The 27,461-nt window shown below is 44.1% G+C and overlaps 1 protein-coding gene across 6 annotated transcripts in view; it reads right to left on the bottom strand.

Annotated features, from left to right (window-relative positions):
• The window catches only part of mcf2la (mcf.2 cell line derived transforming sequence-like a), a 418,987-nt gene that overhangs the window by 141,600 nt on the left and 249,926 nt on the right, over nucleotides 1-27,461 (bottom strand). For 5 of the 6 annotated variants that reach the window (XM_068040155.1, XM_068040156.1, XM_068040153.1 and 2 more), the window contains 3 exons: nucleotides 26,527-26,619; nucleotides 13,453-13,545; nucleotides 5,348-5,473 (listed from right to left, as the gene is read on the bottom strand). In XM_068040155.1, coding sequence (XP_067896256.1) covers nucleotides 5,348-5,473; nucleotides 13,453-13,545; nucleotides 26,527-26,619 — 312 coding nt within the window. The remainder of the gene's footprint in view (nucleotides 1-5,347; nucleotides 5,474-13,452; nucleotides 13,546-26,526; nucleotides 26,620-27,461) is intronic. The other variant, XM_068040157.1, reaches the window with a different exon arrangement.

Below are 27,461 nucleotides of genomic sequence, written 5' to 3'. Positions count from 1 at the left end.
CAAACCACAGCTAGCAGACTGACCCATGTACAGAATAAACCACAGCTAGCAGAATGACCCATGTACAGTATAAACCAAAGCTAGCAGACTGACCCATGTACAGTACAAACCACAGCTAGCAGACTGACCCATGTACAGAATAAACCACAACCAGCCGACTGACCCATGTACAGAATAAACCACAGCTAGCAGACTGACTAATGTACAGTATAAACCAAAGCTAGCAGACTGACCCATGTACAGTACAAACCACAGCTAGCAGACTGACCCGTGTACAGTATAAACCACAACCAGCCGACTGACCCATGTACCGAATAAACCACAGCTCGCAGACTGACCCACGTACAGAATAAACCACAGCGAGCTGACTGACCCACGTACAGTATAAAACAGTTAGCAGACTGATGTACAATATAAACAGGAGCTAGTTGACAGACCCATGTACAGCATAAACCACAGCTAGCAGACTGACCCGTGTACAGTATAAACCACAGCTAGCAGACTGACCCGTGTACAGTATAAACCACAACCAGCTGACTGACCCGTGTACAGAATAAACCACAGCTAGCAGACTGACCCACGTACAGAATAAACCACAGCTAGCAGACTGACCCACGTACAGAATAAACCACAGCTAGCAGACTGACCCACGTACAGAATAAACCACAGCTAGCAGACTGACCCATGTACAGTATAAACCAGAGCTAGCAGACTGACCCATGTACAGTACAAACCACAGCTAGCAGACTGACCCGTGTACAGTATAAACCACAACCAGCCGACTGACCCGTGTACAGAATAAACCACAACCAGCCGACTGACCCATGTACAGAATAAACCACAGCTAGCAGACTGACCCATGTACAGAATAAACCACAGCTAGCTGACTGACCCATGTACAGAATAAACCACAGCTAGCAGACTGACCCACGTACAGTATAAAACAGTTAGCAGACTGATGTACAATATAAACAGGAGCTAGTTGACAGACCCATGTACAGTATAAACCACAGCTTGCAGACTGACCCGTGTACAGTATAAACCACAGCTAGCAGACTGACCCACATACAGTATAAACCACAGCTAGCAGACTGACCCACGTACAGTATAAAACAGTTAGCAGACTGATGTACAATATAAACAGGAGCTAGTTGACAGACCCATGTACAGTATACACCACAGCTAGCTGACTGACCCATGTACAGAATAAACCACAGCTAGCAGACTGACCCACGTACAGTATAAAACAATTAGCAGACTGATGTACAATATAAACAGGAGCTAGTTGACAGACCCATGTACAGTATAAACCACAGCTTGCAGACTGACCCGTGTACAGTATAAACCACAGCTAGCAGACTGACCCACGTACAGTATAAACCACAGCTAGCAGACTGACCCACGTACAGTATAAAACAGTTAGCAGACTGATGTACAATATAAACAGGAGCTAGTTGACAGACCCATGTACAGTATACACCACAGCTAGCAGACTGACCCATGTACAGAATAAACCACAGCTAGCAGACTGACCCATGTACAGTATAAACCACAGCTAGCAGACTGACCCATGTACAGTATAAACCACAGCTAGCTGACTGACCCATGTACCGTATAAACCAGAGCTAGCAGACTGACCCATGTACAGTATAAACCACAGCTAGCAGACTGACCCGCGTACAGTATAAACCACAGCTAGCAGACTGACCCACGTACAGTATAAACCACAGCTAGCAGACTGACCCACGTACAGTATAAACCACAGCTAGCAGACTGACCCATGTACAGTATAAAACAGTTAGCAGACTGATGTACAATATAAACAGGAGCTAGTTGACAGACCCATGTACAGTATAAACCACAGCTAGCAGACTGATCCATGTACAGTATAAACCACAGCTAGCAGACTGACCCATGTACAGTATAAACCACAGCTAGCAGACTGACCCATGTACAGTATAAACCACAGCTAGCAGACTGACCCGTGTACAGAATAAACCAGAGCTAGCAGACTGACCCATGTACCGTATAAACCAGAGCTAGCAGACTGACCCATGTACAGAATAAACCACAGCTAGCAGACTGACCCATGTACAGTATAAACCACAGCTAGCAGACTGACCCATGTACAGAATAAACCACAGCTAGCAGACTGACCCGTGTACAGTATAAACCACAGCTAGCAGACTGACCCATGTACAGTATAAACCAGAGCTAGCAGACTGACCCGTGTACAGTATAAACCACAGCTAGCAGACTGACCCATGTACAGAATAAACCACAGCTAGCAGACTGACCCATGTACAGTACAAACCACAGCGAGCAGACTGACCCATGTACAGTATAAACCACAGCTAGCAGACTGACCCATGTGCAGAATAAACCACAGCTAGCAGACTGACCCATGTGCAGAATAAACCACAGCTAGCAGACTGACCCATGTGCAGAATAAACCACAGCTAGCAGACTAACCCATGTGCAGAATAAACCAGAGCTAGCAGACTGACCCATGTACAGTACAAACCACAGCTAGCAGACTGACCCATGTACAGTATAAACCACAGCTAGCTGACTGACCCATGTACAGAATAAACCAGAGCTAGCTGACTGACCCATGTGCACTATAAACCACAGCTAGCAGACTGACCCATGTACAGTATAAACCACAGCTAGCAGACTGATGTACAATATAAATAGGAGCCAGCTGACTGACCCATGTACAGTATAAACCACAGCTAGCTGACTGACCCATGTACAGTATAAACCACAGCTAGCAGACTGACCCATGTACAGAATAAACCACAGCTAGCAGACTGACCCACGTACAGTATAAAACAGTTAGCAGACTGATGTACAATATAAACAGGAGCTAGTTGACAGACCCATGTACAGAATAAACCACAGCTAGCAGACTGACCCATGTACAGTATAAACCACAGCTAGCAGACTGACCCACGTACAGTATAAAACAGTTAGCAGACTGATGTACAATATAAACAGGAGCTAGTTGACAGACCCATGTACAGTATAAACCACAGCTAGCAGACTGACCCGTGTACAGAATAAACCACAACCAGCAGACTGACCCATGTACAGTATAAACTACAGCTCGCAGACTGACCCATGTACAGAATAAACCACAGCTAGCAGACTGACCCATGTACAGAATAAACCACAGCTAGCAGACTGACCCATGTACAGAATAAACCACAGCTAGCAGACTGACCCATGTACAGAATAAACCACAACTAGCAGACTGACCCATGTACAGAATAAACCACAGCTAGCTAACTGACCCAGGTACAGAATAAACCACAGCTAGCTGACTGACCCATGTACAGAATAAACCACAACCAGCCGACTGACCCGTGTACAGTATAAACCACAGCTAGCAGACTGACCCATGTACAGTACAAACCACAGCTAGCAGACTGACCCGTGTACAGAATAAACCACAGCTAGCTGACTGACCCACGTACAGAATAAACCACAGCTAGCAGACTGACCCACGTACAGTATAAACCACAGCTAGCAGACTGACCCACATACAGTATAAAACAGTTAGCAGACTGATGTACAATATAAACAGGAGCTAGTTGACAGACCCATGTACAGTATAAACCACAGCTAGCAGACTGACCCATGTACAGTATAAACCACAGCTAGCAGACTGACCCACATACAGTATAAAACAGTTAGCAGACTGATGTACAATATAAACAGGAGCTAGTTGACAGACCCATGTACAGTATAAACCACAGCTAGCAGACTGACCCACGTACAGTATAAAACAGTTAGCAGACTGATGTACAATATAAACAGGAGCTAGTTAGCAGACTGATGTACAATATAAACAGGAGCTAGTTGACAGACCCATGTCCAGTATAAACCACAGCTAGCAGACTGACCCATGTACAGTACAAACCACAGCTAGCAGACTGACCCACGTACAGTATAAAACAGTTAGCAGACTGATGTACAATATAAACAGGAGCTAGCAGACTGACCCATGTACAGTATAAACCACAGCTAGCAGACTGACCCATGTACAGTATAAACCACAGCTAGCAGAGTGACCCATGTACAGTATAAACCACAGCTAGCAGACTGACCCATGTACAGTATAAACCACAGCTAGCAGACTGACCCATGTACAGTATAAACCACAGCTAGCAGACTGACCCATGTACAGTATAAACCACAGCTAGCAGACTGACCCAGGTACAGTATAAACCACAGCTAGCAGACTGACCCAGGTACAGTATAAACCACATCTCGCAGACTGATCCACGTACAGTGTAAATCACAGCTAGCAGACTGACCCAGGTCGCATCAACCACAACTAGCAGACTGACCCAGGTTGTATGAACCACAGCTAGCAAACTGACCCATGAACTGTGTAACTCACACCTGGCAGACTGGCTTACGCTGAACAAATCTGTCCAGTTTTTCTGATGTTCTCTGTACCCTCGCCATTCCTTGATGGAACAACCAATACTCCAATTTAAAGTAGCAATCTTAAGCCAACCAAACCTGGCTGCCTGCTGTCTTCAGAAAAAAGATGCTTTAGTTAAGATCCCCTAATTGCTCTTCCTGCCTTAAGTCCCGAAATTCCCTCTTTGTCCATTTACATAAGTATCTTGACTGGTGTCCAGGATCCAGGTCGATTAATTCTAACTCCTCGTCCCTCTTGGACCCTATTTCTTTTCCCATCCCATTCCTATTGCCTCTGCTCTCAGAACTTTTCCCCACCACCCTCCATCTTGGCCTACCCCATCCAACATCAATCTTCTAACTTCTTGCCACCATCTCATGCTTGAAAATATCTGCACTATTCCCAAGGCACTGGCCAAAGGGTCCATCAAGGTTCCTCCTTACAAGGAGCAATCCCAACTGCTCCATCCTTCTTTCTCACCAACTTTCCCACCCAGCATGCCAGCTGGAGCTAATCTCATCAACATCCTACCTAAAATGCTCACTACCCCCTTGGTTGGTCAGCTGGTGGATCAGCAGTCTTGGCATTTTACTCCAGATTTTCTGCTTCTTGTGAGCAAGGGCCTGGCCATCCTTGCCCTTATTGTAAATGATTTCAATGACTTCTTGGCTATTAATAACTTAGCTCATACAAAATATTCCTAAACTTGATAAAATATTGCAATTAACCATAACCAGCCAGTGTGTAATCTGACATACTAGTCAGGAAATAAACCATTTGGTAGTTGATTTCTAATTGCACAAAACCTCATGCAGATAGTGTTAAAGGAAGAGCATCTAGGATGTCAGTGTGTGTGACGTGTGTGGCATCATGTCATCACGTAGCTCTCAATGAGGTCAGCTTGCGACTTACCTCATATCCTGTGATGGCGATCTGGTGCATAGAGTCATTCACAGCTTTCAGAATTCCCAAGATAGCTGCCAGTGCTTCCTGCAGATCCTCAGCTCCCTCAGAGTTCTTGCTGTATTTCAGTAACTCCTGTTAAACCAGACACACTCATCAATTCTTTAAATAAAACACAATTTTGAGATACTGGTGGACAATCAGCCTGTTTGTATAAAGAAAATCCCTAGTTGTCCTGTTCAAGTCTTCCCATGAAGGGCTTAAACTATTAAAGATAAAGGCTCCTTGTGATTTTCCAGGTTGTACACTGAATTTGAAAGTTATAGCGGCTCATTATCAGTGGACAAAAAAGTAGTCGATGTAGAATAAGGGTTTGAAAGGGTTAATGTCTGGGACAGTGAGAGTAACACCTCCCAAGAGATTACATGTGAAGGGGACTCAAGAAGCAGCAGCATGACCAGCGGAATTAGGCATGTTTAAAGTAAAGTGTATATAATTCCTGAAATGTAATAAACAGTTATGGTTCAACTCTGAAGGCTCAGAAATCTCTGCGAGCTAGTCTAAACCAAACATACAATATGGTGAACAGCAGTGGTTCTTGTCATACAACTTTGGAAAAAAAAGTTGAAGAGTCATAGAAATTTACAGCACAGTAGGAGGCTAACTGGCCCATTGTGTCCACACCAGCTGACAAGTAATCCCACTTTCCAGCTCTTGGTCTACAGCCTTGTAGGTTATGAGACTTCAAGTCATATCCAAGTACTTTTTAAATGTTGAGGGTTTCTGCCTGAATCACCCTTTCAGGCAGTGAGTCTCAGAACCCCACCACCCTCTGGGTGAATAAATTTCCCCTCAAATCCCCTCTAAACCTCCTACCTCTTACCCTAAATCTATGCCCCCGGTTATGGGGTTTCTTATCCACTCCATCTAAACCCCTCATAATTATATACAGTTCAAGTAGGTCTCTCCTCAACCTCCTCTGTTCCAAAAAAAACAAACCCTAGCCTATCCAATCTTTCCTCATAACTAAAATCCTCCAGTCCAGGCAACATCCTCGTAAGTCCCTTCTGTAGTGCAATCATATTTTTCCTCCATTGCAGTGATCAGAACTGCACACAGTACTCCAGCTGTGGCCTTATCTAGAGTTTTATACAGTTGCAGCATAATCTCTCGGCTCTTATATTCTATGCCTCAGCTCATCATGTATGCCTGAGAAAAGTGGCACCAAAACAGCAGAACTCAAGAAGAGGCTGTGAGGAGCTCCAGAGCTGCTGCATGGACAAAGTAGAGGCACAGAGTTGCAGAGGCATTCAGGCTGCACCACAGAGGAGTGTTGGTCTGTGAGAAAAAATCCCGGTCCAGCGATCGCAGGCGTCGATGCGGAGAACCAAGCAATAGTTGGGGATCTGGTGAGCAACCCTTAAAGAGGATAGAATTTTTTTTTCCTAAAGGCACACTAGACAAGCAGCACAGGAAAAACTAAATTTCTAGCAAAGGCGAATCACAGGTAGGCACCATTACAAGCAGCAAACGCAAAGCAGAAAAGAAAATAAGCGGCTTCAAATACTTGATAGAGGAAGGGAGTGAAGAGATTATTCAAATAACACTTGTTACGATCAGGTAGGAGTGACCACCGCACAGTCATTGTGGAGACAAAGGCCCGCCTTCACATTGAGGATACCGTCCTTCGTGTTGTGTGGCACTACCACCGTGCTAAATGGGATAGATTTCAAACAGATCTAGCAATGCAAAACTGGGCATCCATGAGGCGCTGTGGGCCATCAGCAGCAGCAGAATTGTACTCAACCACAATCTGTAACCTCATGGCCCAGCATATCCCCCACTCTACCATTACTGTCAAGCCAGGAGACCAACCCTGGTTCAATGAAGAGTGCAGGAGGGCATGCCAGGAGCAGCACCAGGCATACCTCAAAATGAGGTGTCAACCTGGTAAAGCTACAACCCAGGACTATCTGCATGCCAAACTGCATAAGCAGCATGCGATAGACAGCGCTAAACGATCCCATAACCAACGAATCAGATCTAAGCTCTGCAGTCCTGCCACATCCAGCCATGAATGGTGGTGGACAATTAAACAACAAACTTGAGGAGGTGACTCCACAAGTATCCCCATCCTCAATGATGGGGGAGCCCAGCACATCAGTGCGAAAGATAAGGCTGAAGCATTTGCAACAATTCTGTTATTGGAGATGGATCAGCCCAAGCCTGGATATTTTCCAGGTCTTGCTGCATATGCACACAGACTCAGTATCTGAGGAGTTGCAAATGGTGCTGAACATAGTGCAATCATCAGCAAACATCCCCACTTCTGACCTTATGATTGAAGAAAATTCATTGATGAAGCAGCTAAAGATGGTTGGGCCTAGGACACTACCTTGAGGAACTCCTGCAACTGAGATGATTGACCTTCAATAACCACAACCATCTTCCTTTGTGCTAGGTATGACTCCAACCAGTGAGAGTTTCCCCCCGATTCCCATTGACTCCAGCTTTGCTAGGGATCCTTGATGTCCTACTCAGTCACTCACCCCTCACGTCGAGTTCAGCTCTTTTGTCCATGTTTGAACCAAGGCTGTAATGAGGTCAGGAGCTGAGTGATGCTGACGGAACCCAAACTGAGCGTCACTGAGCCGGTTATTGCTAAGCAAGTGCTGCTTGATAGCACTGTCGATGACACCTGCCATCACTTTACTGATGATCAAGTCTCAACTGATGGGGCGATAATTGTTGGACTTGTCCTGCTTTTTGTGTACAGGACATACCTGGGCAATTTTCCACATTTCAGGTAGATGCTAGTGTTGTAGCTGTACTGGAACAGCTTGGCTAGGGACGCGGCACATTCTGGAGCACAAATCTTCAGTACTATTGCTGAAATGTTGTCAGGGCCCATAGTCTTTGCAGTATCCAGTGCCTTCAGTCATTTCTTGATACCACGTGGAGTGAATCGAAGATGGCTGAAGTCTGGCATTTGTGATGCTCGGGACTTCAGGAGGAGGCCGAGATGGATCATCAACTTGGCATTTCTGGCTGAAGATTGTTGCAAATGCTTCAGCCTTATCTTTTGCACTGATGTGCTGGGCTCCCTCATCATTGAGGATGTGGACATTTGTGGAGTGACCTGCTCCAGTCAGTTGCTTAATTGTCCACCACCATTCACAGCTGGATGCAGCAGGACTGCAGAGCTTAGATCTGATCCGTTGGTTATAGGATCACTTAGCTCTGTTTATCGTATGCTGCTTACACTATTTGGCACGCAGGTAGTCCTGGGTTGTGGCTTCACCAGGTTGACACCTCATTTTGCGGTATGCCTGGTGCTGCTCCTGGCAGGCCCACCCGCACTCTTCATTTTTTCCATACTTTGTCATGAAACACATATCAAAATGGCATTTCATTCCTCCAAGAATGGGGGTGTTATGAAATTGCTTCTATTTTTGTTATTTATTTGAGGACTCGTATTTTAGAATTATTAGAATTTATTTGGGAAAACTGAAAAGATTTCATGGATGTGTTTTTTTTTTAAACCAGGGTCACAGAGGTCTTGGTTGAAAACAAACCTTGACTGGATGTCTCATGCCTTCAGGTCAATAAACAACAGGAACCTTGGTGACATGGGGAAGATATTTACAGAGAAGCAACATGTCAAGATTTATGGTGGTCAGGAGGTTCGCTTTTGGGATATTGTTTCAGTTCAGTTGGGGTGTGGACTGTGTCGAAAGTAGTTGGACATCAACCTGCCAAGAGAGAAACACCCAGCTCGTCTCTGCGAAACCCTGCCTATCAAGTGTGATATCTGAAGCCCCTGATGCTGTCTTTCTCCTGGAAAGCTCATCAGATTAATTCTCAACATCGCCTGAAACGAACTGCTCCATAAAAGACCCCAGCAACCTGGCTACGTGTACTCGGACACCAGACTATGTGCCATTTTTGGGACACCAAATATCTCATCCTTTTTCTTCAAGAATTAGCAAGTATTTGGCCAAAATACTCTCTTTTTTTTTAATGACCTCTGCAGAGAGAATTTCTTTTGTGTGTGTATGTATATGTGTGCACGCGTGCATGTGTTGGGTATTTAAAAAGGAACTTTCATATTTCAATCTGCGTGTTAATGCTTTGCTGGATAAGTCTTGTTTTATCACAAACTGATCATTTTGTTGTTTATTAAAGAAATCTGGTCGGTGTATTTTATTCTGGATAAAGAATAGAGTATATGATTGACCGTATCGGTAACTGGGTAAACATTTAAATATATGTTGTGGCCTGTGGAGAAGTAGAACTAGAAAATACAGTGCACTCCTCCTGCCTCGGTCATAGCATCATGGACAAAATATCATTTACTCACCAAAGCTAGTGACAAAATTAGATAAACACAGTTACAAATAAAGAGCGCCCTTCATTTTCGCCAATAAGGAGATTCACTTATGTCCTTATCTCAGTCTATCACTGTTGATTCCGATTCAGCTCTGACAAGGTAATTATTAACAAAAAGCTTTTCTGCAAAAGGTTGAGTAGTTGTTACTGCATGTATTATTCAATTACAAAATGTTTAATCACTATCTGAAAGATTGTACTCCAGACTAACCAACTTAGGTCCAAGCCTAATCTCTCACTGTTAGCAAAGGTGCACTTATTACGTAATGTAATTATATGATACAGCCCGCTTTCAAATGACAGTGGCCACTCAGGTTATCTGACATCAAACTGGATAGTAAATGATGCACATTGCTGTTACTGATCTTTGACATACTTGTAAACCTTGTCCTTTAATCCAATTTACAGCAAAAAAAAATAAGTTAATGATTTTCAAACAAACAGTCATTGAAACATAATAAATTTTTAATAAAAGCAAAATACTGCGGATGCTGGAAATCTGAAATAAAAACAAGAAATGCTGGAACCACTCAGCAGGTCTGGCAGCATCTGTGGAAAGAGAAGCAGAGTTAACGTTTAGGATCAGTGATCCTTCTTCGGAACTGACAAATATTAAAAATGTCACAGGTTATAAGCAAGTGAGGCGGGGGTGGGGCAAGAGATAACAAAGGAGAAGGTGCAGATTGGACGAGGCCACATAGCTGACCAAAAGGTCATGGAACAAAGGCAAACAATATGTTAACGGTGTGTTGAAAGACAAAGCATTAGTACAGAATAGGTGTTAACGGACTGAATATTGAACAGCAGCAAGTGCAAACATGAAAAAAAACAGTGGGTAAGCAAACTGAACAAACTAAGATGAAATGAAATAAATGCAAAAAAAAGGTTGTAAAAAATGTAAAAAAGAAAAGAAAAAAGAAAAAACAACTAAAAATGAAAGTAAAATGGGGGGCTGTCATGCTCTGAAATTATTGAACTCAATGTTCAGTCCAGCAGGCTGTAGTGTGCCTAATCCGTAGATGAGATGCTGTTCCTCGAGCTTGCGTTGATGTCCACTGGAACACTGCAGCAATCCCAGGACAGAGATGTGAGTGTGAGAGCAGGGGGGAGTGTTGAAATGGCAAGCAACCGGAAGCTCAGGGTCCTGCTTGCGGACTGAGCGGAGGTGTTGCGCAAAATGGTCACCCAGTCTGCGCAGCGAATACAGTATACTACATTGAAAGAAGTACAAGTAAATCGCTGCTTCACCTGAAAGGAGTGTTCGGGGCCTGGGATAGTGAGGAGAGAGGAGGCAAATAGGCAGGTATTACACCTCCTGCAATTGCAGGGGAAGGTGCCATGGGACGGGGACGAGGTGGTGGGTGTAATGGAGGAGTGGACCAGGGTGTCGCGGAGGGAACGATCCCTTCGGAATGCTGACAGGGGAAGGTAGGGGAAGATGTGTTTGGTAGTGGCATCACGCTGGAGGTGACCTGCTGAGTGGTTCCAGCATTTCTTGTTTTTATAATAAATTTTTTAATATGTCTTCCCCGACAGTTTTTAAAACTGCAAATGTAGCATGGATTTGGTTAAGGAATCGTAGACTGTTCATCATAGATTAAGGTTTTTTAAAGCAACATCCTGTTTTCACCAATATTACTCAGTCCCAATATACTCTACTCTTGCATTCATGAGGAACATACAATGCTGACTTCTGGAGAGTCCCTGGATTTTCTTGCCTGTTTTCCCCTTAATACAAGTTCTGGAACAATGTGATTCCAAATGGATAGCAGCAGAATGGTGATATTTATATAGAAAAAAAAGTCCAGTAACTTTCAACATGTTACTGAGTTTGTGTCTCAAGTAAAAGTAATGTGTGCCAGAGCTGAGAAATGGAGACATTCTCTCAGTGACTTTTGCCAATTTAAAATGAGTTTACATAACATAAGCCTTTAAACTTGTATTTTAAAATAACCTAGCTGATAAGTTATTTTAAAACACAAGGCTAAAGGCTTGGAGCAGGGGTGTCCAACCTTTTTGTGTGTTGTGTGTTGGGGGGGGGGGGGTGGGGGGGGAGGGGGATGGCAGAGAACACATCACAATTTTTGTCTTACATAGGAGCCCAGTGAAAGTGAATTTCAGAAAGATAAAGGTATTAATATTTATTTTACTATTCATCAAAACAACAAATGTGCATTTTTGAGAAGCTTTAAATGAGGAGACAAATTTATTGACTTACTTTCTCATCACTATGTTGGACACTGATTTAGTGAGATACCTGGCATTTTTTCTTTGCTTGTACAAGTAGCCAATATCTGCCTGCACACTCGTGTAGTAATGCGGAATATTCCGGATAGATGTCAATCTATCAGGAGTGATGTTGATTGCTTTCTCTCCCTCCTCTCTCGATGTCTGTCTATCTCTCTCTTCTCCGTGTCATTCCCACCCTCCCCCCTCTCTATCATCCCCGCGTTCTCTGTCCCCGTATTTGATAAATTTATTAGAGTTTTTTCAGAATGTAACTATTAGGGAAGATTCGATAAGGTACCACACAAAAGACCAACACAAGATAAGGGTGCATGGAGTTGGGGGTAATATATTAGCATGGATAGAGGATTGGTTAATGGACAGGAAGCACAGATTAGGGATAAACAGGGCATTTTCTGGTTGACAGGCTGTAACTAGAAGAGAGCTGTAAGGGTCAGTGCTGGGGCCGCAGATATTTACAATCTATATTAATGGTTTAGATAAAGAGACTGAGTAATGTGTCTAAGTTTGCTGACAATGCAGAGCTAGGTGGGAATGTAAGCTGTGAGGACAAAGAGATATGGACACGTTAAGTAGTGGGCAACAAGGTGGCAGATGGGGTATGATGTGAAAAAGTGTGAGGTTATTCACTTTGGTAGTAAGAACAGAAAAACAGAATATTTTTTAAAAGGCGTGAAACTTGTAAATGTTGATGTGCACAGGAACTTGCATGTACGTGTACAAGGAACATAGAAGGTCAGCATGATGGTACAGCATGCAATTAGGAAGCAATTATTGCCTTTATTACAAGGGGATTGGAGTACAAGAATAAGGATGCCTTGCTACAATTGTACAGGACTTTGGTGAGACCAGACCTGGAGTAGTGTGTGCAGATTTGATCCCCATATTTAAGGAAGGATATACTTGCATTGGAGACAGTACAGCGAAGGTTCACTAGATTGGTTCCTGGGATAACAGAGTTGTCCTGTGATGAGAGGCTAAGTAAATTGGGTCTATATTCTCTGGAGTTTAGAAGAATGAGAAGTGATCTCATAGAAATATACATGATTCTGAAGGACTGACAGGGTAGACACCGAGAGGTTGTTTCCCCTGGCTAGGGAATCTAGAACACAGGAGCATGGTCTCAGGATATGAAGTCGATCTTTTAGGACTGAGATGAAGAGCGACGTCTTCACTTAAAGGGTTGTGAATCTTTGGAATTCTTTACTGCTGAGGGCTGTGGATGCTTCATCATTGAGAATATTCAAGGAGGAGATGGATTTTGGTCACTCGGAATCAAGGGTTTTGGGAAGCGGGTAGGAAAGTGGAGTTGTAGCAGATGATCAGCCATGATCCTGTTGAATGGCGGAGCACGTTTGAGGGGCCGTATGGTCTACTCCTGCTCCTAGTTCTTAGGCATCAGCACCTTTTGCTCAATGCCACTTCGAATATTTTCTTCTTGAAGTTCTTTTCTGCTTGGTGCTATTGCTGGGCCTTACCTTCAGCAGTAACTGGTACTTCGTTATCCGCTGCACAGGCTTCAACAAATAGGAATCCAAGCCCAGCTTGTGTTCCAACTTTTTCTGACATTCCTGAAACACAGTATGTTTTACACAAGAAATAGGAAGATGAACAAATTTTGTGGTTTAAGCTTTGCTATTGAACAAATGTACCATCTAGAAATCTGCATCAAAATGTCCTGCCACAAAAAAAATCATACAAAAATGCTAATGCAATGTCAATTGCACTGACCACTCTGCGGAACTTCTTTAAGTATGCAACACAATATCAGAAAGCCTTTCATAGATCACACATGAGCAGGGAGACCATTCAGACCCTTTAATCCACCCTTCCAAAGAAACCCAAGTACAGCATCTAACTGCCTCTTGAATATTCAGGTTTTTTGCCTCCCCCTCCTACCCAGAGCGCATTCCAGGTATTGATCACTGTATGAAGAATTGCTTCCTGACATCAGTTCTGAATTTACCTATGCCCAGCTTTTCCTCCCATTTTCCCTTCTCCTGTGGTTCTGGTTTGACTGGAAATCACTCAGCATCTGATATCCCTCTAAGGTCCTCTCTTGACAAGGATGATAATTCCAAGTTTTACTAACCTTTCCTCTTAACTCAGTCCCTCCGACACTAGGGATCAGTCACCACTTCCTGGAGTTGGATAATTCCCTCGTGCCTCGGTGACAAGAACAGAAAACTGAAGGTAAAAACTTACCTGTACAGACTGTTTTCAATACAATGCAGACTGATCCGAGCACAGTACAGAATGATCCGAGTGCCGTATGGACTGACCTGAGCACTGTACAGACTGACCTGAGCGCAGTACAGAGTGAGCTGAGCGCAGTACAGAGTGACTTGGTCACTGTACAGATTGACCTGAGCACTGTACAGCTTCAGCATAATGACCTTACAGCTGTACTGAACTGATTTGAGAATAAAGCTTAGCTTTCTTTGCTCAGCTAAATTGCTGCTCTGTAATTCATGGACATGCTCGTGTGCAGTCTACAATCACTCCCCGATCCCTGTCAGCCTCTAACTGGTTTGACACTTTCCATGAAGTAGGTGTGTCCCCCCAACCTCTATTCCAATGGGTAGAAACTTGCAAGTTTCTGTCTTGACTGTCACTTGCTATTATCCTGCCCACGTGCAAGATTTGTTCAGGTCCTCCTTTAGTTCCTCCACTACCACTCCCATAGAAATATTCAATGTGAAACCTTTCTAGTGTGAGTGCAGAATTACTCTATCGATTGTGGTGATAAATAAAAGGTGGCTGCACTAGCTTAAGGCAGAGATTAACCAGGATAATACTTAGAAATGGGCAGGAATTGACTGAAAGACAGAAAGCAGTGGGTACAAATTAGCGCAAACTTAACCACGTTACTTTCCGTATCTGAATCTATGTCACTGATGCAGATTAGGAACAGTAGGGGTCTTGACACTGAGTATGGCACCCCAGCCTGACACCACTTAGACCTGCTGTTTCCTTTCTTTCAGATATTCCTGTCCAGCTCTAATATTTTTCCTGTGTAGCCTCTGTCTTACACTGGTGCAGCCATCTTTCACAGGTCACTGCAATCAATTGAGGTTCTCTATATTATGGTCAGCACAACTTGGAAAGATCTTCTTCATATTTCTACATTGAGTACTGCAATCGAACATTTATAAAATATGCATTTATAGTCTCTTCTTTACAGCCAAGGTTCCGCACTTTTGTTCTACTCAATTGTAATGAATTAGTCAGAGTGTGGGTAGTTTGCCAGTCTACCCCATTGGTGGAATCTCTTGCCTACAGGCAGTGCACAAGGCAACTCAACAACATGGAGCTAACAATATTCCAACTGGAGTTTCAATACACCCAGCTAGTGGGAAAGGCTCCCCATCTGCTGCATATACTTGTTAAATTGCCCCTTATACAAGAACAAAGGCAGTAATCTATGCCAATGCTCTCCTGACCAGTCTCCCACCATGTACGCTCCATAAAGTTGAGCTCATCCAAAACTCTGCTGCCCGTGACCTTACACGCACCAAGTTCCATTCACCATCACCTCTGTGCTCAGTGATCTACACAGGCTCCTGGTCCAGCAACTCCGATTTTAAAATTCTCATCCTTGTTTTCAAATCCCTCCATGGCCTCGCCCCTCCCTATGTCTATGCTCTTCCAATTCTAGCCTCTTGCGCAAACCACTTTCTTCAATTTATCAAAGGTGGCCATGTCTTCAGCTGCCGATGCCCTATACTCTGGAATTCACTCCCTAAACTTCTCTGCCTCTCTACCGCTTTTTCTTTCTTCTAAGGCGCTTGTTAAAACCTCCCCCTTCAACCAATCTTTAGGTCACCTGTCCTAATACGTCCTTATGGCTCGGTGTCGAATTTTGTCTGATAACATTCCTGTGAAGCAACTTGGGATATTTTACTAAATTAAAGACACTATATAAATGCAAATTGTTGTTTTTGTTTGGGTTAAAAACTTGCTGGATGCATCAGTTGAGAAAGAGGAGTTCATGAAGGGTCATGACAGTTAGGAACATAGGACTTAAGAGCAGGAGTAGGCCATTCAGTCCTTTAAGCCTGCTCCACCATTCAATAAGATCATGGCTGATTTGGTTGTGGTCTCAACTCCACTTTCCTGGCTGCCCTCCATAACCCTGGACTCCTTTGTCTATCAAAAATCTATCTAACACAGCCTTGAACAAATTTAATGACCCAGTCTCCACTGCTTTCTGGGAAAGATAATTCCCACAGACTAACAACCCTCTGAGAAAAGATTTCTCCTCATCTCCATCTTAAAAGGGAGTCCTCTTATTCTTAAACTGTGTCCCCTATTCCTGGTCTCCCCCTCAAGAGAAAACATCCACTCTATCAAGTGCCCTCAGGATCTTATACGTTTCAATAAGATCATCTCTCATTCTTCTAAACTCCAACGGGTATAGGCCCAACCTGTTCAACCTTTCTTCATAAGATAAGCGCCTCATCCCCAGAATTAGTCAAATGAACCTTCTCTGAACTGGTTCGAATGCAATTATATCCTTTTTCAAATAAGGAGACCAAAACTAAACACAGGACTCCAGATGTGGTCTCATCAGGGTCCTATGCAGCTGCAGTAAAACATCCTTACATTTATACTCGATTCCCCTTGCAATAAACACCAACATTCCATTTGCTTTCCTAATCACTTGCTGTTCCTGCACACTAACCTTTTGTGATTCATGTACCAGGACACCCAGATCCCTCTGTACCACCGAGTTCTGCAATCTCTCTCCCATTAAATAGTATACAGCTTTTCTATTCTTCCTGCCAAAGTGGAGAAGTTCACATTTTCCCACATTATACTCCATGTGCCAAATTTTTGCCCCCTCACTTAATGTCTATATCCTTTTGTAGACTCTTGACCTCCTCCGCAACTTAATTTCCTTCCTATTTTGGTGTCATCGGCAAATTTAGCTACCATACATTCGATCCCTTCATCCAAGTCATTGATATAAATTGTAAATAGTTGAGGCCCCAGCACTGATCCCTATGGTACTACACTAGTTACAGCTTGCCAATCTGAAGACGACTCATTTATTCCTATGCTTTCTGTTAGCTAACCAGTCCTTTATCCACGCTAATATGTTACCCACTACACCATGTGCTCTTATCTTGTGTAGTAGCCTTTGGTGTGGCACCTTATCAAATGCCTTTTGGAAATCTAAGTACACCACATCTACAGGTTCCCATTTATCTGCCAAAGTGGACCTCATCTCCTCTGGAGATCTTCCCCCTACAGCTTCCAACCTCATAGTCCCGCAACCCCGGACAGCCCGCTTCTACCTCCTTCCCAAAATCCACAAACGGGACTGTCCCGGCAGAACCATTGTGTCAGCCTGCTCCTGCCCCACTGAACTTATTTCTTCCTATCTTGACTGTATCTTTTCTCCGCTGGTCCAGTCTCTTCCCACCTACATCCATGACTCTTCTGATGCCCTACGTCATTTTGACAATTTCCAGTTTCCTGGTCCCAACCGCCTCCTCTTCACTATGGACGTCCAATCGCTATACACCTCCATCCCCCACCAGGATGGTTTGAGGGCTCTCCGCTTCTTGCTGGAACAGAGGCCCAACCAGTCCCCATCCACCACCAACCTCCTCCGCCTGGCCGAACTTGTTCTCACATTGAACAACTTCTCCTTCAACTCCACGCACTTCTTTCAAGTAAAATGTGTCGCTATGGGTACCCGCATGGGTCCTAGTTATGCCTGTCTTTTTGTGGGATATGTCGTGCATTCTTTGTTCCAGTCCTACTCAGGCCCCCTCCCCCAACCCTTCTTCCGGTACATTGATGACTGTATCGATGCTGTTTCCTGCTCCCGTCCCGAACTGGAAAACTTTATCAACTTTGCTTCCAATTTCCACCCTTCTCTCACCATTACATGGTCCATCTCTGACACTTCCCTTCCCTTCCTCGACTTCTCTGTCTCCATCTCTGGGGATAGGTTGTCTACTAATATCCATTATAAGCCCACCGACTCCCACAGCTACCTGGACTATACTTCTTCACACCGTACCTCCTGTAAGGACTCCATTCCATTCTCCCAGTTTCTCCGTCTTCGACGCATCTGCTCTGAAGATGCTACCTTCCATGACGGTGCTTCTGGTATGACCTCCTTTTCCCTCAACCAAGGAATCCCCCCCACTGTTGTTGACAGGGCCCTCAACCGTGTCCGGCCCATTTCCCGTACCTCTGCCCTCAACCCTTCCCCTCCCTCCCAGAACCGTGACAGGGTTCCCCTTGTCCTCACTTTCCACCCCATCAGCCTCCATATCCAAAGGATTGTCCTCCGCCATTTCCGCCACCTCCAGCGTGATGCCACTACCAAACGCATCTTCCCCTACCTTCCCCTGTCAGCATTCCGAAGGGATCGTTCCCTCCGCGACACCCTGGTCCACTCCTCCATTACACCCACCACCGCGTCCCCGTCCCATGGCACCTTCTCCTGCAATCGCAGGAGGTGTAATACCTGCCCATTTGCCTCCTCTCTCCTCACTATCCCAGGCCCCAAACACTCCTTTCAGGTGAAGCAGCGATTTACCTGTACTTCTTTCAATGTAGGATATTGTATTCGCTGCTCACAATGTGGTCTCCTCTACATTGGGAAGACCAAGCGCAGACTGGGTGACCGTTTTGCGCAACACCTCCGCTCAGTCCGCAAGCAGGACCCTGAGCTTCTGGCTGCTTGCCATTTCAACACTCCCCCCTGCTCTTATGCTCACATCACTGTCCTGGGATTGCTGCAGTGTTCCAGTGAACATCAACGCAAGCTCGAGGAACAGCATCTCATCTACCAATTGGGCACACGACAGCCTGCCGGACTGAACATTGAGTTCAGTAATTTCAGAGCATGACAGCCCCCCATTTTACTTTCATTTTTAGTTGTTTTTTCTTTTTTTTTTAAACATTTTTTACAACATTTTTTTGCATTTATTTCATTTCATCTTAGTTTGTTCAGTTTGCTTACTCACTTTTGTTTCATGTTTGCACTTGCTGCTGTTCAATATTCAGTCCGTTAACACCTTTTCTGTACTAATGCTTTGTCTTTCAACACATTAACATATTGTTTGCCTTTGCTCCATGACCTTTTGGTAGCAATGTGGCCTTGTCCAATCTGCACCTTCTCCGTTGTTATCTCTTGCCCCACCCCCACCCCTCACTTGCTTATAATCTGTGACTTTTCTAATATTTGTCAGTTCCGAAGAAGGGTCACTGACCCGAAACGTTAACTCTGCTTCTCTTCCCACAGATGCTGCCAGACCTGCTGAGTGATTCCAGCATTTCTTGTTTTTATTTCAGATTTCCAGCATCCGCAGTATTTTGCGTTCATTATTCCCCTTTATTTATCTTGCTTGTTAGTTCCTCGAAGAACTCTAATAGATTAGATAAGCACAAATTCCCATTCACAAAACCATATTGACTCTGATCCCATTGTGGTTTTCGAAGTATTCTGCTGTAAATTCTTTAATAATGGATTCTAGTAATTTCCTTATGACAGATGTCAAGCTAACTGAGCTAGAGTTTCCTGCTTTCTCTCCCCTTCTTTCTTGAATAAAGGTGTTACAATTGCTATTTTCCAATCTGCTGGGACTCTTCCAGAATCGAGGAATTTTAGAAAATTACAACTAAAGCCTCGACCATCTCTGCAGCCAACTCTTTTAAGATCTTAGGATGCAGACCATCTGGTTCTGGGGACTTGTCAGCCTTTAGGTCTAAGTTTTCCCAGCACCTTTGCCCTGGTGATGGTAGTTGTTCTATGTTCCTCCCTCCCTTTCACCTCTTGACTTTCAAGTATCTTTGGTAGGTTTTCTAAGTCTTCTACAGTGAAAACTGACACAAAATAGCTGTTCGACGCCTCCACCATTTCCTTGTTTTCCATCAATTCCCCAGACTCAGTCCCTGCAGGACCAACACTAGCTTTAGTTACTCTTTTCCTATGTAAATACTTGTAGAAACTCTTACTATCTGTTTTGATATTGCCAGCTAGTTTTCTCTGATACTCTACTTTCTCCCTAATTATTTTTTTTCACCATTCTTTGCTGGTTCTTAAAATCTGTCCAATCTTCTGACCTACCATGAATCTTGGCAGATTTGTATAGTGTTTCTTTTAATTTGATATTTTATTTATAAATAATTTGATATTATCCTTAACTTCCTTATTTAGTCACGGATGATGCATTCTTCTCAAAGAATCTTTCTTTCTCACCGGGATAAATCTTTGCTGAGAGTTTTTCAATACTCCTTAAAAGTCTGCCACTATATCTACTCTCCTACCTTTTAACCTAGTTTCTCAGTTCACTTTAACTAGCTCTGCCTTCATACCCTTGAAATTATCTTGATTGCGGTTTAAAACACAAGTCTTAAACCCACACTTCTCCCCTTCAAACTGAACATGAAGTACTATCATGTAATGATCACCGTCACCTCCTTTACCATGAGGTTATTGATTCATCCTGCATCATTGTACATTACCAGGTCTAGAATAGCCAGCTCCCTAGTTGGCTGTCGAACATACTGCTCTAAGAAATTGTCCCGAATACACTCATGTGCCAGACTACCTTTACCAATTTGATTTGCCCAATCTACATGTAGATTGAAATCACCCATGACTATTGTCACCCATGACAACCTTTCTACACATCCCATTTATTTCTTCCTGTATACTCTGCCCTACAGTGTAGCAACTGTTAGGGGGCCTATAAACAAGTGCGCTCTTACCTTTCCTATTTCTTATCTCTACCCAAACTGATTAGCGTCATAAGAATTTTACAGCACAGAAACAGGCCCTTCAGCCCAACGCGCCTGCACCGACCATCAAGCACCCGTCCTAACTAACCCCATTTCCTAGCACTTGGCCCATAGCCTTGTATGTTATGGCATTTCAAGTGCTCATCTAAACACTTCTTGAATGTCGTGAGTGTTCCTGCCTCTACCACCTCTTCAAGCAGTGTGTTCCAGATTCCAACCATCCTCTGGGTGAAAAATTCTTCCTCAACTTCCCTCTAAACCTCCTGCCCCTTACCTTAAATCTATGCCCTCTAGCTATTGACCCCTCCGCTAAGGGAAAAAGTTTCTTCCTATCTATCCTATCAATGCCCCTCATAATTTTGTATCCCTCAATCAGGTCCCCCCTCAGCCTTCTCCGCTCCAAGGAAAACAACCCCAGCCTATCCAGTCTGTCTTCATAACGGAAATGCTCCAGCCCAGGCAACATCCTGGTGAATCTCCTCTGCACCCTCTCCACTGCAATCACATCCTTCCTATAGTGTACACAGAACTGTACACAGTACTCCAGCTGTGGCCTAACCAGCGTTTTATACAGCTCCATCATAACCTCACTGCTCTTGTATTCTATGCCTTGGCTAATAAAGGCAAATATCCCGTATGCCTTCCTAACCGCCTTATCTACCTGTGCTGCTGCCTTCAGTGATCTATGGACAAGCACCCCAAGGTCCATCTGACCCTCTGTACTCCCTCGGGTCCTACCATCCATTGTATATTATATCAAGATTCTACATCTTGCTCTTCCAGGCTAAGGTCATTTCTCACTACTGTACTAATGGCATCTTTAATTAACAAAGCTACCCCACCACTTTTTCCTAGCTTCCTGTCTTTTTAAAATGTTGAATACCCTTCAATTTTCAGGTCCCAGCCTTGGTTACCTTGCAACCTAGTCTCTAACGGTTATCAGGTCAATCAACCATCAGAACTTCAGGATTCTAGCCCTGATCCGATATAATTCTGCAACTTCTCATCCATTTCTCCTTAACCTTTACAGATTTAATCTCCCTTTTCTCTCTCCACATACATTGAAAGCAGTTGCACCATCACCTCTCTCAATTGTAAAAATCCCTTTAATCTGGCTCCACGCTGTCTGCAGTAAAGAGGCTATAGGCATCCTCTATAACTATGGCTGAGGTGCATTATTTGTCCTAATCCTCCTTGACATTTCTATGCCATTTGATTGTACTGTAAACAAAAACATGTCCCTTATAAAGAGTTCCTGTAAAGGTCATTCTGCATATGACATGCCCCCTTTACGTTTACAGACAGGGACCAGTTGTACTGAGCCCCATTGCAGAACATAGAAACCAGTTGCTTTATCAGTTGAAAGATGGAGGATGAGCTCTCCTTCATTATTTTGTAAACCTGGCTGCTCTAATCTGGGGACAGCACTTTCTCTGGTAGTCTCTTAGGTGAATCCACATTAATATGGCTACCTTCATGCCACACAAATGCAAGGTAATGACCATCTCTGACAAGAGACAGCCTAACCATCTCCCCTCGACATTCAAAGGCAATAACATCGATGAATTCCCCCACCATGAACATCCTGCAGCTTGGGGGTGGGAGCGGGGATGATGGGCACTGTCAACCAGAAACTTAACAGGACATAAATACTGTGGCTACAAGTGCAGATCAGAGGCTGGGCATTCTGCAGCAAGTAACTCACCTCCTGATTCCCCAAAGCCTGTCCACCATCTACAAAGCACAAGTCAGGAGTGCAATGGAATACTCTCGTCATGCCTGGATGAGTGCAGCTCCAATAACACTCAAGAGGCTCAACACCATCCAGGACAAAGCAGCCCATTTGGCACCCTATCGAACACCTTAAACATTCACTCCCTCCACTACCAGCGCACAATGGCAGCAGCATGTACAATCTACAAGAAAAATCAATAGCTTCTTTGACAGCACCCACTAAACCCATGACATCTACCAACTGGAAGAATAAGGGCAGCAGGTGCATGGGATCACACCAACTGACTTGTAAATATATTGCCATTCCTTCATAGTCACTGGGTTAAAATCCGTGAACAGCACTGTGGGTTTACCGATACAACACAAAGTGCAGCAGTTCAAGAAGGCAGCACACCACCACCTACTCAAGGACAATTATGGATAGACAATAAATATTAGCATTGCCAGCGACACCAAAATCTCATGAATGAATAATATGGTCATCCAGCCCCTGCAGCCACTTCAATAACGGAGTGCAGTCAACAGAGGCAGGCTCTGTTGTATTCCTGTGCTAATTATGGCCCTACCAAATTCACAATCAAATTTTACAAATCTCACAGTCGCAGCATTTTAGGAATTGTGAATTTCATGATTTCACATATTTAAATCATAAATTTCATGGTGTCACAACAAACCATGAAAATGGTCTATTTAAAACAAAACAATACAAGGGAGATTTCTGATTTCAAATGGCATTTATTGTATACTCAAACTATTGTAAAATGTTGACTATAAACAGGTTTCATTCATAACTCACTGAAGTCAGTGGTTGAATGTGAGCACGGAGCAGCCTGCAACTGTCTCTTCATTCACTGTCTCTGCGCTATGAACACCCGTCCGTGTTTAGACAGGGTTCTCTCCATGACTACAGAATTTGTTGGAATTGTCAGACAGCGCCATGCTAACCTTGCAAAGTGGGGGATTCTGCTTTCCACAGAGTTCCAAAACTGCAACACAGGCAGAGCACAATCTGCTTCCTTTGGAATGCTTTTACATGCAGAAATCTTCAGCCTACAGTTCTGGTCAAAGCCAGGAATTGCAAACTAGTGCAAATCCACCGTAACAGGTGCATTTGTGCAAGGTCAAAGATATGCAGAGCTTTCAGGAACGCTGAAGGTTGTTGAAACCTCTATGCCGCTATTTCTTCACTGCTTGACTCTTCCCATAGCAGTAATATTGTTTGACCTTCTTTGCCATGCAAGAAAACACCTGTTGAGCACAGGCATTTAATTCAGGGTCAGAGTGTGCTTCAGCCCAGAACAGTACATCTATTACTTTATTGTAAGCTTTATGGATTGTGATGTGTTGAGATTCAAACCAAGTGATTAAATCCATCAGTCGTGTAGCAGTTTGGCAACAAACTGAACCTCCTGATTAAGTTGGGCATCATTTAGAAGGGCTACAATGCCTGCTAAAACCTACGCTTTCAGTGTCAGTATGAGCTCTTCTGAGACTAAGTCCGAGTAATATTTCAGGTCAGCTGCATGACACTGCACTGCCCAAAAACAAGAATTCCAACATGTAATTACTGGCTCTGAAGGAAGGGTGATGTTTTGTTCTCCACTTTCAGCCACATCTGCAATGTGTTGCTTGTATGAAAGCTGCAGCTAGGGCAGTGTTTGAAAATCTTTTTAATGTAGCTGACCAGTTTGTTGACTTTACCAAACTTGCATTTCCACAGCTCACTAACAAGAGAAATTATGGAGTCGGGGCAGAATTTTATGCTCTCCTCTGCGGCAACTTTGGAGGCAGGGAGAGCATATAATCGGACGGTATGGTGGTGGGGATACCCCGCCACCTTCCTGCCTCAACCCAAATTAAGTCCAGGGCGGGAAGGGTTGTGAATGACCTTATGGCCCTACCGCCAACTGAGGCCCTTAAGTGGGCAATTAATGCCCAATTAACGGCCTCATCCCACCACAGCCGGAATTAGCCCAGCAACAGGCAGACCTGTTGCCGCATGGGAAGCGCACTAAACAAACCCATGCGGGTTGCTTGCCGGTTCCTGTGGGGGGGGGGGGGGCGGGGAGGATCTCTCATTCAAAGGCACCTAGTACAAGATCGAGGACTGCTGAGAGCCAGCCCCTGCCCTTGCTGCCAACCTCTCCACGCCCCTCTCCCTCGCGACCCCACCCCGCCAAACTCTCTCGCCAACACTCAACTGTGGCCTGGTTCCAGCACCTCGGGTGAGTCCATTATTAGCAGCAGCCATCACCTCCATGGTGGCGCTGCTCAGTTGAAGAGCTGCTGGCCTCTGACCGACAGCTCTCAACAGGCGGGACTTCTGTCGCCAGGGTCCTTCATCCTGGGAAAGGCCCACCATTGTTCAGTTAAGTGCCTAATTTGAACACTTGATTTGGCGGGTCTTCCCCAGGGGACGCAACACAGCGCTCTCGCCAGCGCTTTAGCGGGTAGCTGAGGCCCACATCGCCCAAACAAAATCCCGGCCTACATGTGCATTACATGTAACAGACAGCATTAGGCATTACATCTTAAAGCACGGATCTGAAAAGTGTTGTCATGTAAGTTGCATTGTCACTAATGAAAGCAGACACTTTGTTGAAGTAGGCACCATATTTTGAAATGGTTTTGAATATCACTTGGGAAACTGTGGTGTATTGAACAGTTACAAAGTAAACACAGTCTGCGAGCACACTGCTGTTTGTTTTCCTGATTGATTTTATGTCTGGTAAGGCCGAATATGTAGAAATAAAGCATGCAGCATGTGGTTGTTTTGCTCGTCAACAGACTCATCACAAATAATTGCAAAAGACTCATATGCATTAATCTAAGCCTTCATCTCCTCATAATGTGTAGCCAAAACCTTCGGTAGGTACTCCTGTCGTAGTTTATTTACACTTGGTAAGCAGCCACCATTTTGCACATTAGGGTGATCGGGTTTTGCCAATAGTATTTTGGTGCTTGCAAGTGCATCCACAAGTCCATTGCAACCAGCTGACTATTTTCTGAGCTCTTTGTCAACTTCTTAAAAAAAAAGAGATGAAATCGTTGCTTTATTAGCTTGTTTGTTTTCCAGCAGTGCAGTGTCGGATGCTCTCTTTCTGCTGTGATGAGTTTTGGGCTCTAAGTGGCACCGATCTATTGCCTGCCAAGTATGATCTAACAAAGCTTAGCAGCTTGTACAAAACAGTATTCCACCATCAGCATGCAGAATTTGACTTCTAAATTCTTTCACCCAACATGCTGCAGTAATGGTTGTGGCCATTTTTGATTTGCTCATTCTGGCATTCTCACTTGTCAGCTAATATTTGAGACTGCTTCATTCAAAACTGGACTGGAAGCCCTCCCTTATCTACCAATCAGCGAAGTGAGCCTTGTGTCAATGAATATGTCAATATGAACTGTGTCAATTTCTATCCTAGCGGAGAGGTCAATTAACGGGGGCACAGATGTAAGGTGATTGGTAGAAGGAATAGAGGGGACATAAGGAAAAACTTTTTCACCCAGAGGGTAGTAGATGTCTGGAATTCACTGCCTGGATCAGTGGTGGAGGAAGAAACCCTCAACTCATTTAAAAGGTACCTGGACCTGCACCTGAAGTGCTGTAACCGGTAAGGCTTTGGACCAGGTGCTGGAAGGTGGGATTAGACTGGGCGGCTAGTTTTTTCAGCTGGCGCAGACACGATGGGCTGAATGGCTTCTTTCTGTGCCATAACTTTTCTATGGTTCTAATAAAACGTGCAAAGTTCACAAAATGGCCAAGATTTCACAGAGGACCCATTCTTCACAGTTGTGAATTTGGTGGGGCCCTAGTGGTAAGGAAGCTCCTGAAATGAGCAATAGGTTGGGTAAATGCAACCTTTAGAAGATTGCAGCAGCTTGATGGGAAGGCCCCCAGAATTACTGAGTTGTAGTTAGGGGATAGCACAGTCCACCAACACACCTTGCCAATCATCTTAACTATCTTTACAGTCTTAGCAGTTTAATAATAAATAAATAAGTAGCACAGTAGGAGAATGAAAGGATGAGTCAGTTATAAGAGATAAAAGTACCTGGAAGAAGATGCAGTCTGAACACTGTCTCCACAGGCTTTCTGAGCGGGGTTTATTTCGACAGTAACACTCGTAAATCTGAAGGTCTTCCATCTACAAATACAAACAATCTTATTTCAAGATTTTCATCACTTCAAAGATTGTTAACTGTTGGAAATTTACTGTCACCACAATTAGTTTACTACCTGGCTAATGACTGGTGATATTTTTCCAAGAAGCACCCTCATCAACAACAGGGGTAGGCACACCTACAATTTCTGGAACAGAATCCTGAACCTCTGGAGCAGAATGATCTTATCTTTTTTTTTAAAACAGGTGCTGTACCACATAATTCACTCCCATCATTCCCTTCAGTACAGGAAATTATCAAGTTCATCGCAACTCTGACTGTCATATTTCTATCAATCATTTATGGTTGCAAACAAGTAGCATAGGTAGAAAAAGGCCTAGAAAATTATTACTTTAGAGACTTTTAACTTCTAAACACTATGTATTAGTAATCCAGAATGCAAACATGTATATTCCATTTACTGCACAATCGATAATATTACTCAGCTTTTGTCTGTCCTGGTGGTTTAGGTTGGTCAGGTTAGGGAGCTCAACTGCTGGTGGGCTTATTTGGTGGGCGGTGCCTGATGCATGCGGAACACACGGAGGACAGAAGTGCATGATGCACGTGCAGCTGCCAACAGCTGGTGGTGGTGGCGGTTGGTGAGAGTTAAAACAGCGGAAGAAAAGGGCAGCCCAACAACAAAGTTACCCTTCCTGGAGGGATTGTTTCCATGAGGGCTAGAATGCGATTGATGGGAAGGATGGGGATGGCAAGAGTGAATTGGAGATGGCATAGGAGGGATGGAAGGAATGGGATGGGAATGCCATGGGATGGGGATGGCTGAGATGATGGAATTGATCAAGTGTGGCAAAATGGCAGGGAC

Source organism: Heterodontus francisci, chromosome 10, assembly GCF_036365525.1.
Source record: "Heterodontus francisci isolate sHetFra1 chromosome 10, sHetFra1.hap1, whole genome shotgun sequence".
Taxonomy (NCBI): Eukaryota; Metazoa; Chordata; class Chondrichthyes; order Heterodontiformes; family Heterodontidae; genus Heterodontus; species Heterodontus francisci.
Note: the sequence above shows the minus strand (reverse complement) of the source record. Positions and strands in the feature narration are given on the sequence as shown.